This window comes from Schistocerca americana, chromosome 3 (assembly GCF_021461395.2).
Source record: "Schistocerca americana isolate TAMUIC-IGC-003095 chromosome 3, iqSchAmer2.1, whole genome shotgun sequence".
Taxonomy (NCBI): Eukaryota; Metazoa; Arthropoda; class Insecta; order Orthoptera; family Acrididae; genus Schistocerca; species Schistocerca americana.
Genome location: NC_060121.1, coordinates 891,284,855 through 891,301,572, shown reverse-complemented (window position 1 = coordinate 891,301,572; position 16,718 = coordinate 891,284,855). Strand labels below are relative to the sequence as shown.

The following is a 16,718-nucleotide window of genomic DNA, read 5'->3' as shown; positions in this document are numbered from 1 at the left end:
TCCCCTAGAACTTAGGACTGTTTAAACCTGACTAACCTAAGGACATCACACACACCTATGCCCGAGGCAGGATTCGAATCTGCGACCGTAGCAGTCGCGTGGTTCCGGACTGAAGCGCCTAGAAACGCTCGGGCACCGCGGCCGGCTCATCACTTTGTCGCAGGATTAAGCTGCTGCTGCTGCTGCTGAATGCCATGTTGGACGGTGTGCACTAGGCGGTGTGATCCGAAACCTGCGTGGAGCAGAGTGTGTTGTACCCTGTCGTCAGATATACAGCAGATCGCCGCCTATCTTTCATTAGTGGGAGGCCACACCTCCACTCCCTGTGATGAGTCGTGAGTGTCCCACAAATACTTTGTCGCCTGTTTTATCTTCATTGCCATTCAACCACTTCACCTACATGCTCACAAGTGTATCACCTGAATAGACGAACAGCTTCGCCGCTTTTGAAATGCTCGTTCCAAGGCGTTGGGCCATAAAAAATCTGCCCTCTGTGAAAGTTGCTCATGTCAAAGCATTTCCCCACCTACGGACCGTATCTCTGCTAGTGTGACTCCTCATCTCTGTGTAATCTTACCATGGGCAATGGTCATGCTTTGTGTGGTCAGTGCAGGTTTGTAAAACCGATTTCATAATATGAATCGAAAAAAACTTTGTGAAATGAAACACCTTTCAGCCGTCTATTATCCAAACTGTTATTTTATTTGGCTACCAATTTCAGCTATTTACTACGCCATCTTCAGGCCCCTGACCGACGTGTAGGAGGATTCCAACCTCGGTTCCGGTCAAAATATAGGCCAGCATTCAAAGACTCGTATCAAGCAGAAATCTGCGGATATCAGTGTTTGAATGCCGGAACCGAGGTTGGAATCATACTACACGTCGATCAGGGGCCCTGAAGATGGCGTAATAAATCCCAGAAACTCGTAGCCCAATAAAATAGCAGTTTGCATATTAGACAGCTGAAAGGTGTTTCATTTGACATTCTTTAATGGACAACAGAGTCCCGCAACCATCTCTGGAAAAACGGACGTACAGAGAAATAATCTGGTCCATAATGGAAAGTAATCATTATGCAGAAAATCCATAAATTCTCCAATAAATTTAGACAAGTTACTAGCGATAAAAATCTATTCAGGTAAAACAAACACCAATAAAAATACATTAGTGAATGAAGGAATGCGGTTAGCCTGCCCGAATTGACCTTTCGTTGTTAACATCAGTCTAATCATGTTACGCTAAATTTGATGCTACATACACACTAATGTTTAAAAGTATCAAATCACACTGTTTTTAAATATCGTGTCAATCGGAAAATGTTTCGAGATTGCATCAAGAAGACTGGGTTAACGCATACTTAAGCGATACACTAGTACATGAAGTACGATTCTGATAATGTCAACGGAAGCGTGCGCTGTCTTTCCGAATAAACAAACATCTTCGCAGAAATGCAAAGTCTTTTAGAAATATGTGAGTGTCAGCAGTTCAGTAAGCTTACGTTTCACAGGCAATAAAATCCTGCCGAAAATTCCTCCCGGTTAGCACACAAACTGACGTTATCACACGATGCACGTTCTTTGATGCTGCAGTGAAATAGATAGACTTGAGTTTCCCCTGAACAGCAAACACCCAAGTTTAATTAGGCACTTATTCATCTTTCGTCTATTTAGTCGTTCGCCTGCTACATGTAACATTCATGAAACTAAATAAACCGGGTTCGTGGATTACCAGTAAATTTTCAGGATACTTCCAGAAACATGTGCCACCACTGAATGTGAAGGTTACACTATGTTGCGCTAAGTGGTTAAGTGTGGGGCAAGTCAAACAGAACGGAAGATGGCTGGATTAACGGCTAAGGAAGTGCGTGCGTTTCAGCTGCAGCTTCGAGAGCGAGCGTCCGGTATAAGCTTTAGCTGCCGATCATCCAGCATTGAAATACGACACATCGTAACATACATGACACAACGCAACTGAAATAATTTGAGACTCTATTCGCCCATGGAAACAGCCCTTAGGTTACCACCTAGGTTTTATGCTATTGCGCAGCCACGCTTTAATAATGGGTGGGCGCAATGGGAAATAATCCATACAAGAGAGGAGCTACGTATTTGCGGGAGAGTCTTGAATACCCAGTATCAAAAGTACTCTTTCCCATTATGATAACGCAGAGATGAGGAGGATGGTTCAAATGGCTCTGAGCACTATGGGACTTAACGTCTGTGGTCATCAGTCCCCTAGAACTTAGAACTACTTAAACCTAACTAACCTAAGGACATCACACACATCCATGCCCGAGGCAGGATTCGAACCTGCGACCGTAGCGGTCTCGCGGTTCCTGACTGTAGCGCCTAGAACCGCTCGGCCACGCCGGCCGGCTGATGAGGAGAAGAAGAAGTCGAACTGATTAGGGACGAGCCCAAAATTGGAATGTTTCACCATTTCCTGCGTTAACGTTTTCATATCAGAGTACTACTTGCATCCTATGTTCTGGATTATTTGATGAATGTATCCGAATCTCTCTCTTTCTTTACAGTTTTTATCCTCCGCAGCTCCCTCTAGTACCATGAAAGTTATTCCCTAAAGTCCTAACAGATGTCCTATCACAGTGTACCTTCTTCTTGTCCGTATTCTCCATATACTGCTTTCCTCGCCGACTCTGCTCAGAACTTCCTAATTTCTTATCTTATCAGTCCAGCCAAGGTTCAACATTCTTCTGTATCACCATATCTCAAATGCTTCGATTTTCTTCTGGTTTTCCCACAATCTATGTTTCCCTATCATACAATGCTGTGGTCAGAATGCACATTCTCAGAAATTTCTTCCTCAAATTAAGAGCTACGTCTTTTATTAATAGACTTCTCTTCACCAGGAATGCCCTTTTTGCCAGTGCTAGTCTGCTTTTTGTGTCCTCCTTCTTCCATCCATCATGGGCTATTTTGCTGCCTAGGTTTCAGAATTGCTTAGCTTCATCTACTTCGTTCAAAAAAAAAAAAGTGGTTCCAATGGCTCTGAGCACTATGGGACTTAACTTCTGAGGTCATCAGTCCCTTATAACTTACAAGTGCTTAAACCTAACTAACCTAAGGACATCACACACATCCATGCTCGAGGCAGGATTCTAACCTGCGACCGTAGCGGTCGCGCGGTTTCAGCCTGTAGCGCCTAGAGCAGCTCGGCCATCCCGGCCGGCCATCTACTTCATGATCACCAATTCTGATGTTAAGTTTCTCGCTGTTCTAATTTCTGCTACTTCTCATTACTTTCGACTTTCTGCGATGTACTCTCGGTCCATATTCTGTGTTCATTACACGGCTCATCCCATTCAACAGATCCTGTAATTCTTCTCCACTTTCACAGAGGCTACCATCACCATCAGCGAATTTTATTATTTAAATCCTTTAACACTAAATTTTAATTCTACTCTTGCACCTTCGTTTTATTTCTGTCATTGCTTCTTCGATTATGGATTGAACGGTGGGGGCGAAAGACTACATCCCTGTCTTGCACCCTTTCTAATCCGAACACTCGTTCTTAGTGTTCCAGTCTAACTGTTCTTCTTGGTTCTTGTACGTATTATATATTACCCACCTTGTTCTGTAGCTTACTCCTCTTACTCCAATTTTTCTCAGAATTTCAAACATCTTGCACCACCTTACACTGTCGAACGCTTATTGCACGTCAACAAATCATATGAACGTGTCCTGAATTTTCTTCAATCTTGCCTCCGTTATCGACCACAACGTCAGAAGTACCTCTCTGCTGTGCTTAGCTCTCCAAGTCCAAACTGATCGTCATTTACCACACCTTCGATTTTCTTTCACATTTTTCTGTATATTACTCTTGTCAGCAACTTGAATGCATGAGCTATTACACTGATTGTGAGATAGTTCTCGCACTTGTCGGCTCCCACTATCTTCAGAAATGTATGGATGATGTTTCCTCGAAAGTCAGATGGTATATCACCAGTCTCATACATTCTACACCAACATGAATATTCATTTTGTTGCCACTCCACCCAATGATTTTTTGTGAACAGTTATTTTGTTGCCACTCCACCCAATTATGTTCTCAATTCCGATGGCATTTTATCGATCCCTTCCGCCTTCTTTGATCTTAACCTTTCCAAAGCTGTTTTGTATTGTCTCTGTCGACTCCTGTATCCGCTCTCTCCTCTGCATTTACTTCATCGCTAAATGACTTTTATTTCTGTATTTCTGAATTTCGTCGATCATCCGAGGTTTTCCTTCTGCCATCTTCCTTATACCTACGTTTTTCTTTAGAACTTTTGTGATTGCTCTTTTTAGAGACGTCCATTCCACTTGAAATGAACTTGCCACTGAACTATTCATTATTGCAGTATCGATAGCCCCAGAGAGCTTCAGGCGTATTTTTCTTTTTATTCCGTAGCATTTCTGTATCCCATTTCTTTGCACATTGATTCTTCCTGACTTGTAAATTTCAGGCTACTCTTCATCATTACTAAACTGTGACCAGAGACTAAATCTTCTCCTGTGTACACCTTACAATCTAATATCTGATTTAGGAATCTCTGTCTGACCATGATGTAATAATCTGGAATCTTCCCGTTTCTCCTGGCCTTCTCCAAGTATACTTCCACCTCCTATTGTGATGCCTGAATAGATTATTCGCTATTACTAGCTGAAATTTACAGCGGAGCCCACTTTGAATTCCTTCTCTCTCATTCTTCCTACCATGCCCAGATCCTTCCGTAACCCTCTCTTCTAATTCTTTTTAAAATTTCAGCTCCCTTTACGTACTGAATTATCCATTCAGTATTATCCTGTACTATTTCTTCATCTTCTGCTTGCGACGTCGACACGTATATCTCTGCTACTGTTATCTGCGTTGGTTAGTTGTCGATTCTGATGAGAACATCCCTGTCGTTAAACTGTTGACAGTACCTCTCTCACGACGAATGTTACTCTCGTTATACCATTTTCTACTGCTGCCGATACTACCCTATACTTGTCTGACCAGAAATCCCAGTGTTTCTATTTCACTTCACTGACCCCCCTCTACATCTAGTTTGAGCTTCCTAGTATTTCTGTTTCACTTCACTGACCACCACAACTTCTAGTTTGAGCTTTTAGAATTTTCTTTTTCAGATTTTATAGGATGGGGAAGAAACCATCGGAGAGGGGAGACGAGAAAGTGGAAGCCGGAGAGGAATAAATTTCCGTGAGACGTTGCTCTGTGTTTAAATTGTTCCAAACGCAAGGAGGATGAATGTGATTTCTCCCTTGCACAAGAAGACTGAACTTCTTTGCCTACTAACAGGGGAGGAGCTTTGTGTTCTGTTGGTTTGGTTGCTTGGTTGGGGGCAAAAGGAACCAACCTACAAGGTCATCAGTCCCTTTGTGCCCTGTACTTTTGTGATGGTGAATTTCCTATTTACGGTGACTCATAAGGCATAGGTCATCTCCTTCCTTCCACAGTTACTGAACACATTCACATTTAAAAGAGAATAACAAATAAAATGGGTTTGTTTATTCCACTTCCAGTGCAAACATAGCTAAAATTGTCTCTCACGCACACGCATGAACGCACAAGCATTCACGCGCGCACACACAAACACATTTTCAAGAGAAAACATGAAAAGATGACATTGCTCTTCCATAGTCTGGCGTCCCAAGAAATAATTTATCAAGGGGCCTACCAATGCGGAGAGGATGGAATATGGAGCAAAGGAAGGTAACGACGAGATGGACTCATTTCTACATCTTAATCTATATCTACACTCCGCAAGTCACCTTACGGTGTATGGCGGAGGGTACTTTGTGCACCACAGCCACTTGCCCCCTTTCGAGTTCCAGTCGCGAATGGTTCTCGGGAAGAACGATCGCTGGTAAGTCTCCGTGTAAGTTCGAATCTCTCTAATTTTATCTTCATGTTCTTTTCGCTTTTTATACGTAGGAGAAATCGACGTATCCGTTGACTCTTCCAGGGACGTATGCTCACGGAACTTTAACAGCAATCGTGATGCAGAACGCCTTCTTGCAGCGCTTGTCACTGGAACTGTCTGACCAACTCAGTGAAACTTACTAAACGAAAGTGTAACTTCGGATCTTCTCTCTTTCCTCTATCAAGCCTGTCTTGTACGTATCCCTGACTGACGAGCAACATTGAAGTATTGGTCGAAAGAGTGTTTGGCAAGCTCCTGAGTATTCTACCACTGAATACCACTCTGACATCTGCCTTATGCGCGATTAACTATATCTCTCATTCTCACAAACTTCTCTAAGTATAGCTCACTGACACCCACCAGGCCGATTCTGTAAGTCACTCACACCGCCGGCCGCTGTGGCCTAACGGTTCTAGGCGCTTCAGTCTGGAACCGCGCTGCTTAGGTTAGTTACGTTTAAGTAGTTCTAAGTCTAGGGTACTGATGACCTCAGATGATAAGTCTCACAGTGCTTCGAGCCATTTGAACCATGACTCACACCCATCACTCGCACTTGTTCTTTCTCACTTTCTCATTCAGCCCAACTCATTTCTCTCACGCTGTCACAGTCTGCTGTCTCACAGCCACAGTTTCCGTTCTGTCCCACTATTCCTCTCACTGTCACTGTCTCCCTCTTGCTCTCTCTTACTGCAACTGTCTCATTCACTCCTTCTCACTGCTACTGCCTGTTCTCACTGCCTCTAACTCTCTCTTCCTCTTTGTGACTGGCACAGCTACCGTCTCTCATTATCACTGGCTATTACGCTCTTCCACTTCCTTCTCTTTATTCCTCTCCCCACTGCGTTTTTCACTCTTTTTCTGTTCTGTCACTATGTTCCACTGCCACTGTGTCCTTCTCTCTATCACACACTGCCATTATCTCCTTCGCTTTTTCTATACCACAACCACTGTCTGCTATCTTCATTACGTTTCCGTCTTTTCCCCATTGCAGCTCTCTCCTTTTTTGTGGCAAGTTCATATAGGACCAAACTGCTGAGGTCATCGGTCCCTAGACTTACAAACTACTTAATCTAACTTAAACTAACTTACGCTAAGGACAACACACACACATTCATGCACTGGGGAGGACTTGAACCTCCGACAGGAGAGCTGCGCGAACCGTCGCAAGGCGCCATAGGCCGCGCAGCTAACCCACGCGACAACTGTCTCCTTCTCTCTCAATATGCAAAAGCGTGAATATGTTCGCATGCCAACATTTTTGGGAGAATTTTTAAAGGTGCTGAGGAAGGCAGAATGAGGCAGCTGGTACCACACCATGTTTTTAAATAGACAGTAACACATTCGCCCTTTCTGTGCTCCGAGAGGAACATTTCTCCGCTGGTTCCTTTCTCTTGTCTGCCACGACAGGGTACGTCACTCTTATGAAGAAAACTTTATGGATCTGTAAAATATTGACAGATTACTTACGTGGAACTGAAACAACACAAAACTAATTTCATACCTCAGATCATATTTTACGCGCACAAAACTTTTGGTTGTGCTTCACTACTAGAATATGTGGTTTCCAGAACTCATCACACGGTAACGGAGGCGCTTTGAACCTATGTATATCGGAAACGGATGAAGATATCAATAAAATTTCCATGGTTGTTCCAGATTGGGCTCTATGTATAGTAAAGATTACGCCCGTTTGCTGTGCTCAGCAGTTTTTGAATCTGCGGCTTGGTTTTGACACCAAAAAACCATGTTTTTCGGGTGTTTCTCGATAACGGACAAATATTTTTGAAATTGGGAAGATACTACTTCTAGATAATGCATTTTGCTGCGGTTAGGATTTTAGATATCCGCTGCTAACGGAAAAAATGGTGAAAAACGTTTTGTTGTGTTTTTCTCAGAAGCGGCCCATTAACTAAATGGTGCCTCCATAAGCCCCTTAAAGCACACCATAGACCACGTCAAAAGCAAAAAGAACCAATCGATTTCCTCCATTTGCCTAAGCTGGAAGAACTGTACAATATTCAATCACAAATTTTAACCCAGTACTGTAGGATAGCTACAGAAACACGATTCTTCTGGTGGGTATACAAATGGTCCCTACGCCAAGGGCTGTTCAGAACACTTGAACAAACCTTTCTGACACCCAAACAAGCCGAAATATGAGCCCGAGAAGAATCTTAGATTTTCCCGCTTCGTTTTCGAACACAGTGGTAGTGCATGCTTGCGCATGTATTATTAATAATATTGATCCTGTAACACTGTATTTGGACATACCCTACATTACTTTTACATCTGAAGTCTTGCCTCCAATGAGAATGACATGATGCATTCCGTCGGTGCTAGTAATTCTTCAAACCAGTCACACAGTACGTCTGATATCCCATACACTCGTATCTTATTTATTAGGCAGCAATGCGGAACTGCATCCGACGCCTCCCGGAAGTCAAAGAACACCTGACGCTTTCTGTTTTTCGTGAACTAATGAAGTGAGCTGATGTTCTCATAATCGTGGTTTTCGGAACTCATGTTGACTTGTACAGAGGAAATTTCTCAAAAAAAAAAAAAAATAAATAAATAAATAAAAGGAAAGAAAGTTCAAATGTGTGTGAAATCTTATGGGACTTAACTGCTAAGGTCATCAGTCCCTAAGCTTACACACTACTTAACCCAAATTATCCTAAGGACAAACACACACCCATGCCCGAGGGAGGACTCGAACCTCCACCGGGATCAGCCGCACAGTCTGAGCAGATTTTCTGCGATGTCATAATATGCGAGCATAAATCGTGATCCAAAATTCTACAAAACACCGACGTAAGAAAGGCAGGCCTATAATTTCGCGCATGTTTGACTACCCTTCTTAAAAACGGAAATGATCTGTGTTTTTCTTTTTTTCAATCATTAGGAACGGTTCGCTCCTCTAGAGATCTGCAGTTCACAGCTGCTAGAAGAGGGGCAACTTCTTTCGCATACTCTGTGTAGAATCGAACTGGTATCCCATCAGGTCCAGTGGCATTTCGTCTGTTGGGAAATTTCAGTTGTTTTTCTATCCCATGGTCACTTATTTCGATATCAGCCATTTTGTTGTTCGTGCAGCGATTTACAGGAAGAACTACAGTGTTATCTGCCTCTGTGAAGCAGTTCTGGAAATAGACATTTAGTATTGCGCCCTTTTCTGTGTCGTCCTCCGTTTCAAGGCCATTAAAGCCACAGAGTGCCTGGACAGATGGCGTCAATCCGTTTGGTAATATAACATAAGACCAAAACACCTTAGGAATTTCTGTCAGTTAAATAGAATGAATTTATTTCGAATCGGTGAACGCTTCAGGTTGATACTAATTTTGTCTTCGCTTGGTTTTTGTTTGTCTGTTAGTTTTTGGCTACGTTTAAATTCGCAGTGAAGCTGTCTGTGCGTTCGTAGCAGCTTCCTAACACAATTGCCCAACTACGGTTTGTCTTTTCCATCCCTCACAACTTTTATCCGCGTATTGTAAAATGCTCTTCAACTTTGTCCACATCTGCTCAACACTGTTAATGCTGGAGATGAAATTTTCGTGTCGATCTGTCAGGCAATCTGAATTCTGTCTAATCGCTCTACCTAAACAGAACGATCTTCGTACCTTCCTTTGTATTCCTATTAACAGCCGCATTCAGTGATGCTGTAAAGGCCTTATGGACACTGATTCCCTGTTCTACGTTGAGTCGAAAATTTCTGTTCTGTTTGTCACCAGCAGGCATAAAATATTACCTGTAAGAGTCGTTTCTCTGATTAATGGCTCAAGGTAATGTTCTGATTACAGACTTACAACAATCTCACTCGGTTTCCTAGCCCTTCTGCCGGTCCTGATCACCTAAGTCTTCTGGTCTATAGCTAGTAAGTCCTAATCTCCACCCAAAACTATAACATGATCATGACATTTCCGAGAAATATTCTCCGAGTTTCCCCTCAGTTCTTCCCCCACCGCTTTCGCTGGAACAGGTGTCTATAAAATAAGGTGACCATCCGTCCCGTTTTTCTCGGGACAGTCCCGATTTTTGTGTGTCTGTCCCGAATTTTTTCAAAGGTAATTCGGGACACATGTTTATCCCGAAATTAACGATCATGACCCAATTTGTCCCGAATTAGACATTCATTTCACCTGTATCGGTATATTTTATTATTAGTTTTAGTTATGGTGGGAAATGTTTTGACAAGAGGGTACGAAAAATTGTCGAAACCGTTATCAAACTGTTTCTACTGTGCAAACACGTCTGCTTCCAGCAGAGGTAAAGTATAAAAGTATAAAAGTATCCGATGATCATATTTGATCCGCCTTTAACACTAACCTTCACCCAAATTATTCCGCATTCTGAATCTGCACTAATTTAACTATATGTCATCGTAATTTTTTATTGCCATAAAAACGGTTCCACCACGAGCGTTCAACATATCTTTGAAACATACGTTCCAGATGGAGTTTAGAATTTCGCTGCTGCTGACATCTGGTTTCAGCCAGCTTTCTCTCCCTGGTACTATATGCGTACTGTCGTCGTTTACAACCGAAACTAGATGCGGACCTTTCCACAGACGCTCCTGCAGATAATTATTACTGTGTCAGAATTTTCTTCCTTCGATCTGCTATGACGAATGCTACGTTGCCTGGACTCAGAACACATCTTATAGGGACTGTGGCAGTATTTCTCTATCCTAAGAAATTGACATTGCTGTGGAACACCTGCTCTTACAGTAGCGCTCAAAAGTATTTTGTAGTGACCCTCCATTAGGTGCTTCATGCTGCTGTGGTTATTTATCAAGAAAGCAAGCAACGTCATGCAATGACAACGTAATCGTATATTACTTTAGCTCTAAAGTACAGGATGTGTCAAAAAGAATCATCCGATTAAAAAAAAACTGTTATGTTATTTCAGATACGTGTGTGAACAACGTACTGTAGGAAAGAGCAAACTCTCGGCTTTTACATGGTTCCCACTAGGTAGCAGCAGTGTGCACCCACTTCAGTTTTATTAACAACGGAAAGCGTTTTGTGTTCTTCGTTCGCGCAGTGCTGGTCACTAATGAGTATTCAGCGTGACTTACGCAGTAGGTATGGTTTTGATCCTGCTACAGCACAGAGCATTAGACGATGGCATGGACAGTTCCGAGAAACCTGTTGTTTGTGTAAAGGCAAATCGCCGGTCCGTCCCCGAGTGTCTCACACAGACGTCGAACGCATCTGCCACAGCTTCACAAAGAATCCGCGGAAATCCGTTCGCCATGCAGCTCGACAGCTCAACGTTCCCCCCGATGACGGTGTGGCGTGTGTTGCGTCGACGTTTACACATAGAAACGTACAATATTCAGCTGCTGCAAGCTCGCCGTGAAGATGACAATTTCGTTCTTGCCGAGATGGAGGATGTTTTCTTCCACCCTTAGCGTATAGCGACGAGGCAACACTCCATTTAAATGGAAAGATGACCCGTCATAATGTGAAAATGTGGGGTAGGGAATAACCACAGGAAATAGTACAACATGAGAGAGACTCTCCAAAATTTAATGTGTTTTATGCGTTTCACGGGCAAAGGTGTATGGTCCATTTGTCTTTTCCGAGAACACTGTTACAGGAAGCACATATCTTGATATGCCTGAGAACTTTTTTTCCCACAGTTGTACATTGATTCGATCGACTTCATTTACCAACAGGATGGGGCCCCGCCACACTGGCATCTGGAATTTTTAAATCAAAGGATTGCTGAACGATGGATCGGTCGCACTGGATCAAATGATTCAGGCTTGCATTACTGGCCTCCAAGATCACTGGACATGACTGTATATGATTATTTCTTGTGGGGGTTTGTAAAAGACTGTGTTTATGTGCCTCCGTTACCAACAATGAATGAACTGAGACATCGCAGCTGTGGAAGCTGTAACTGAAGACATGGTCGCTGCACTGTGGGAACAATTTGAATACCGCATTGACATACACCGTGCATCTCAAGGGGGGCATACTGAATACATAGAAAAAAAAAACCTTTTTGAGTTAACAGTTCATCAAAAAATCCAATTAATGATATATGTTTATTAGTTTCAGAAATATAGATGTGCCAAATCGGATGATTCCTTTTTATGTATCCTGTATTGCCGGCCGCTGTGGCTGAGCAGATCTAAGAACTTCAGTCCGGAACCGCGCGACCGCTACGGTCGCAGATTCGTATCCTGCGTCGGGCATGGATGTATGTGATATCCTTGGGTTAGTTAGGTTTAAGTAGCTCTAAGTTCTAGGGGACTGATGACCTCAGATATTAAGTCCTATAGTTCCTAGTGCCATTTGAACCATTTGAGCACCCTGTATTTTGTAGCTTGCCTTAGTGGCGCGATATTTATTAACTATTGTTACTTAGGAATTCAGACGGTATTTGTTTACTTGCAAAGACAACTAGAAGCATGGCAAAATAAAAAGTGTACTCGGCTGATACGAGACAAGCTGTTTTGCGTGCTTTGAAGAAGAATAGTCGCAGTCTGGCGTTGCTAGAGACAGTGGCACATCACAACAGCCAGTAAGTGCGTGGAGTCGACAGCAAAAACAGGAAGGAAGAGTAGCCAGTAAGCCAAGATGAGGTTGTCCTCGAAAAACAACACGGATGGAGGTCGGAATGATATTATGCAATCGACAGTTGCTGAAGAAGATGGATAAAATACTAAAAAATGCAAGCGGCGTTCTTCTCCACGACAACCCAAGGCCACACACAAGTCTGTCTACCCGAGAGGAGCTCACAAAACGTCACTGGGCTGTCATTCCTAACGCACCGTACAGGCCGGATCTCGCACCTTCCGACTTCTATCCTTTTGGCCCAATGAAGGATGCACTCTACGGGAGTCAGTACTTGGATGATGGGGAGGTTACTGCTGCAGCAAGACGTTGGCTTCGATGTCCACCAGCAGAGTGGTACCACGCGGACATACGGGCCTTCCCAGTAACGTGGCGTAACGCCGTCGCATTGAAGCAAAAAGAGTGGTGTATTGAAATCCTGAATAAAACCAACCTATCTTTAGAAAAGAATGTGTTGCGTCACTTGCTGAACGCCCCTCGTACTTCGAATAAAACTGGCTATTGACACATAGCCAACAGTAATTCGCTAAACACAACTGGCTTCATTCGCACGAAGTAATCTCCATCTACATGATTACTCTGCAATTCAAAATTAAGTTCCTGGCTGAAGGTTCATCGAACCACCTTCGAGCTATTTCTCTACCGTTCCACTCTCTAAAAGTGCGCGAAAAACGAACATCTAAATATGAGTGTTACCGACAGATGATCTCGATTTGATTTAGTATTCTTAGATTTCCCGACGGTTTTTGCCACCGTTCCCCAAATTCTACTTCCAATGGAGTATCGTCTCAGCTTCGCAACAAGATTCGTGATTTTCTGGCAGAACAGTCACGTACGCAGTAATTGGTGGGAGCCTTGTCTCGTAGACAAAAGGAGATAGATCTGGCACTCCCCAAGGTAGTGAGATAAACCATGGATGTTGCGAAAAGTCTGAACGATAAAAAGTGTGAGGTCCTACAAATAAGTACCAAGAGAACACTGTTTACTTTATGTTACAAGTTAAAGGACAAATTTTGTGGTTCTTGAGTGCACTAAATATCTAGGAATTACTGTTAGTAACAACTTAAATTGGAACGATAATAGGGAAAAATGTTGTTGCGAAAATTAACAGCAAGCCGTATTTGTTTGGCAGAACACTCAGAAGGTACAACAGATGTGTTTGTCAAGCTGCTTACACAACTCTGCAGGAATTCTGCACAGGATGGGATGCCTACCAAAAAGGATTTAAAGACGACCACCATGCATCATGGATGAAAATATCACGGGTGAGTAAACGAAACCAGACTTCAGACATTGAAAAAGTGTTTTTCATTTCCTCCCACTCGACAGTAATAAAATAAGAGAAATCAGAGTTTTCAAGGAATGAGTTAGGTGTTAGTTTTTCCACGTGCGGCTCCAGATCGGGGCTGTAGAGATAAACAACAATTATGTTATGCACCGTCTGTCAAGCCCTTGAGAGTGAAATGCAGAATAATAGGGTGAAGAAATAAGAACTTCGAGGTTTACCGGTAACATCATAATCATACCAGACACAGTAGAATCATGAGCGTGGAGTTTAATAGAATGCATAGTCTCTTGAGAGGCTATAATATGGATAATAAGAAAAATAAAACTGGAGCAGTGGAATGTAGTTGCATTAAATCAATCACTGCTGAGGAAATTATATTAGGAAATGAGACATTAATAGATGAGTTTTGCTATCTGAGCAACAAAATAACTCACAACAACCGAAACAGAGAGGATATAAAATATGGACCGTCAAGAAGAACGTTTCTGAAAATGAGATATTTGCAGAGATTGAATATAAATTAAAGTGGTAGAAACTCTTTTCTGTAGGAATTTATCTGAAGAGTAGCCTTCTACGAAAGTGAAACGGGGAAAATAAACAATTTAGACAAGGATAAATCAGTGTCTTTTGAAATGTTACGCTACAGAAGAATGCTGCAGATTAGATGGGTGCATCAGGTGACTACTGAAGGCACTCTGAATGAAACTGATGAGAAAAGAAATATTTGGCACAACCTGACTAAAAATATATATCGTTTGACAGGATACATCTTGCGGCACTGAGGAATAATCAGTTTGGTAATGTAAGGAAGGGTGGTTTTTGGAGAGGGGGATGGAATTCTTATGGGAATTGGGAGGGACCAGGTAAAATTGGAGAAACAGGTGATGGCATGATTACAGTTTCAGATTAATGTACGTTGCAGTAGTTATGCAGAGTTGAACGTTGCATGATATGAAGTAGCATTGAGAGGTTCAGTTAGTCTTCAGACCTAAAATCACCTAAACATAATAACTACAAAACGGATTTGCATTCTGCCTCAGCTGTTTGCGATACACGAGCATTCTGTACCAGACCGAGACTCGAACCCGGTTTTCCCGGTTATTGTGAGCCGTCGGCTGAACCACTTAGGCTGTCAGAGCATACCTCCAGGACCGATCCAAACTTCCACATGTCACATAGCCTCAACTCTTATGCTCACACAATTCGTGATCCCCGCACAGGAAGACGAATACTATATCGTCATTTTAGCCCATTCAGGAATGGATACATCATTAATGATACAGTATCAATGTTTATAAAGTTTCTGTATCTTCACAATACCATGTCCTGCAGAAATGAATCCATGCCTCTATGGCCTAAATTGATGATATATCATATCCCTATGCAGGAATCACGAAATGGAAGATTGGATTGGTCCTGGAGGCGCGCTCGGATAGCCGTTCGCGATGAGCGAGAAATCCGATTTAGGGTCCCGGTCTGGCACATAATTCACAAGCAGCTGATGTCATTGCAGCACAAACACTTAAACATTAGTGACGCAAACATAGTAATGAAGCTGTGGTAGAATGGACATGATGAAATTAATCCTGTAGATTATCTAATTGGTTGGCATTGGAGTAGATATTCATCCTGCTATTTAAAATATAGCTTTTACTGCAGATGTCGTTCGACAACGTCAGCAATGGCGCTGAGCCCACAGACCTGTCAGAAAGTATTTGGGTGTATATCCTGTGAGAACTCACGGTAAGGTTTCCGCGCTGGAGGACGAGTGTCCCCGGGTCCCCGGGCAACGCCAGGAGCGGCCAGCGACGGCCCCGGAAGGCGTGTGGCAGAGAGTAGTTGTAGCAGCGGCCGCACGCCTGCACTGAGAAGGCGGCCGGATCGAGCGGCAGGTCCCTCAGCAGGCAGAGGCCGGCCCACACCCCGGGTGTGCAACTCAGCAGCGCCGCAGCACACGCCACCTGCCGGACCAGCAACCAACACAGCACTTAGCACCACTGCTGCTACACCAAAAGCTGGCTCACCACCGACAAACAAAGGCTCTGTATGTCCGTCTTTCCAGAGATGATTGGGGGTTCTCGGTTGTTCGTATAGAATATCAAATCAAATACCTTTGAGCCATCTAATTTCCAATTGTTATTTTATTGGGCTACCAGTTACGACGATATATCATCTTCAGGCCCCCTGAACGACGTGTAGCAAGATTCTGTACTGTCTGCCATCGGGTTCCCCTAAATAGCAGGGAGCACCGCATAACAGCTACGCTACGAGGGAAACAAACCAACAGCCAAACAGGTGAAGACATCAGGTAAACACGTCGAATATTCCAGTCGATTAATAGGAACCTTTCCTTGCAGAGGTCGCCGCTACATATCCGGCCACGGATTCCTACGCCGGGTTTCTATTGGCTCCAGCTCACTATATAGGCCGGGCCGGTCGAAGACAGACCAGTCTTCATCCGCTGCTAATGGCAACCGCTATAGCAGAGTGTCCGAGAAGATATCACCGAAGCCGCTGTACTGTACCGCCGATCGAAGTACCAGCCGACCGAGAGGAACCACATTTCTGGCTGGATCGACGGACGTCTACATCTCTTGTACAGCCAGCTATTGTTTTGTAGAAGAAGTTACGTTCAATAAACTGTTGGAGAATAAAACAGATTCCAACCTCGGTTCCGATCAAAATAGGGGCGAACAATCACAGACTGGTGTCTGTAGAGTTCTATTTGATACATTGATCACTTCAACCATCTTCTACAGACTCAAGATGGCGTAAAATATCGGCGAAACTGGTAGCTCAATAGAATAACAGTTAGGAAATTATACGGATGAAAGGTTTTTGATTTGACATTCTATAAGAACAACTGAGATCCTGCAACCATCTCTGAAAAGGTGGACATACAGAGACTTTATGTGCAGTAGAT

The 16,718-nt window shown here is 43.2% G+C and overlaps 1 protein-coding gene across 1 annotated transcript in view; it reads right to left on the bottom strand.

The window, feature by feature from the left end:
• Nucleotides 1-16,718, bottom strand: part of LOC124606477 (corticotropin-releasing factor receptor 1-like) — a 253,548-nt gene that overhangs the window by 176,044 nt on the left and 60,786 nt on the right. The window contains exon 2 of the mRNA XM_047138459.1: nt 15,538-15,756. Coding sequence (XP_046994415.1) covers nt 15,538-15,756 — 219 coding nt within the window. The remainder of the gene's footprint in view (nt 1-15,537; nt 15,757-16,718) is intronic.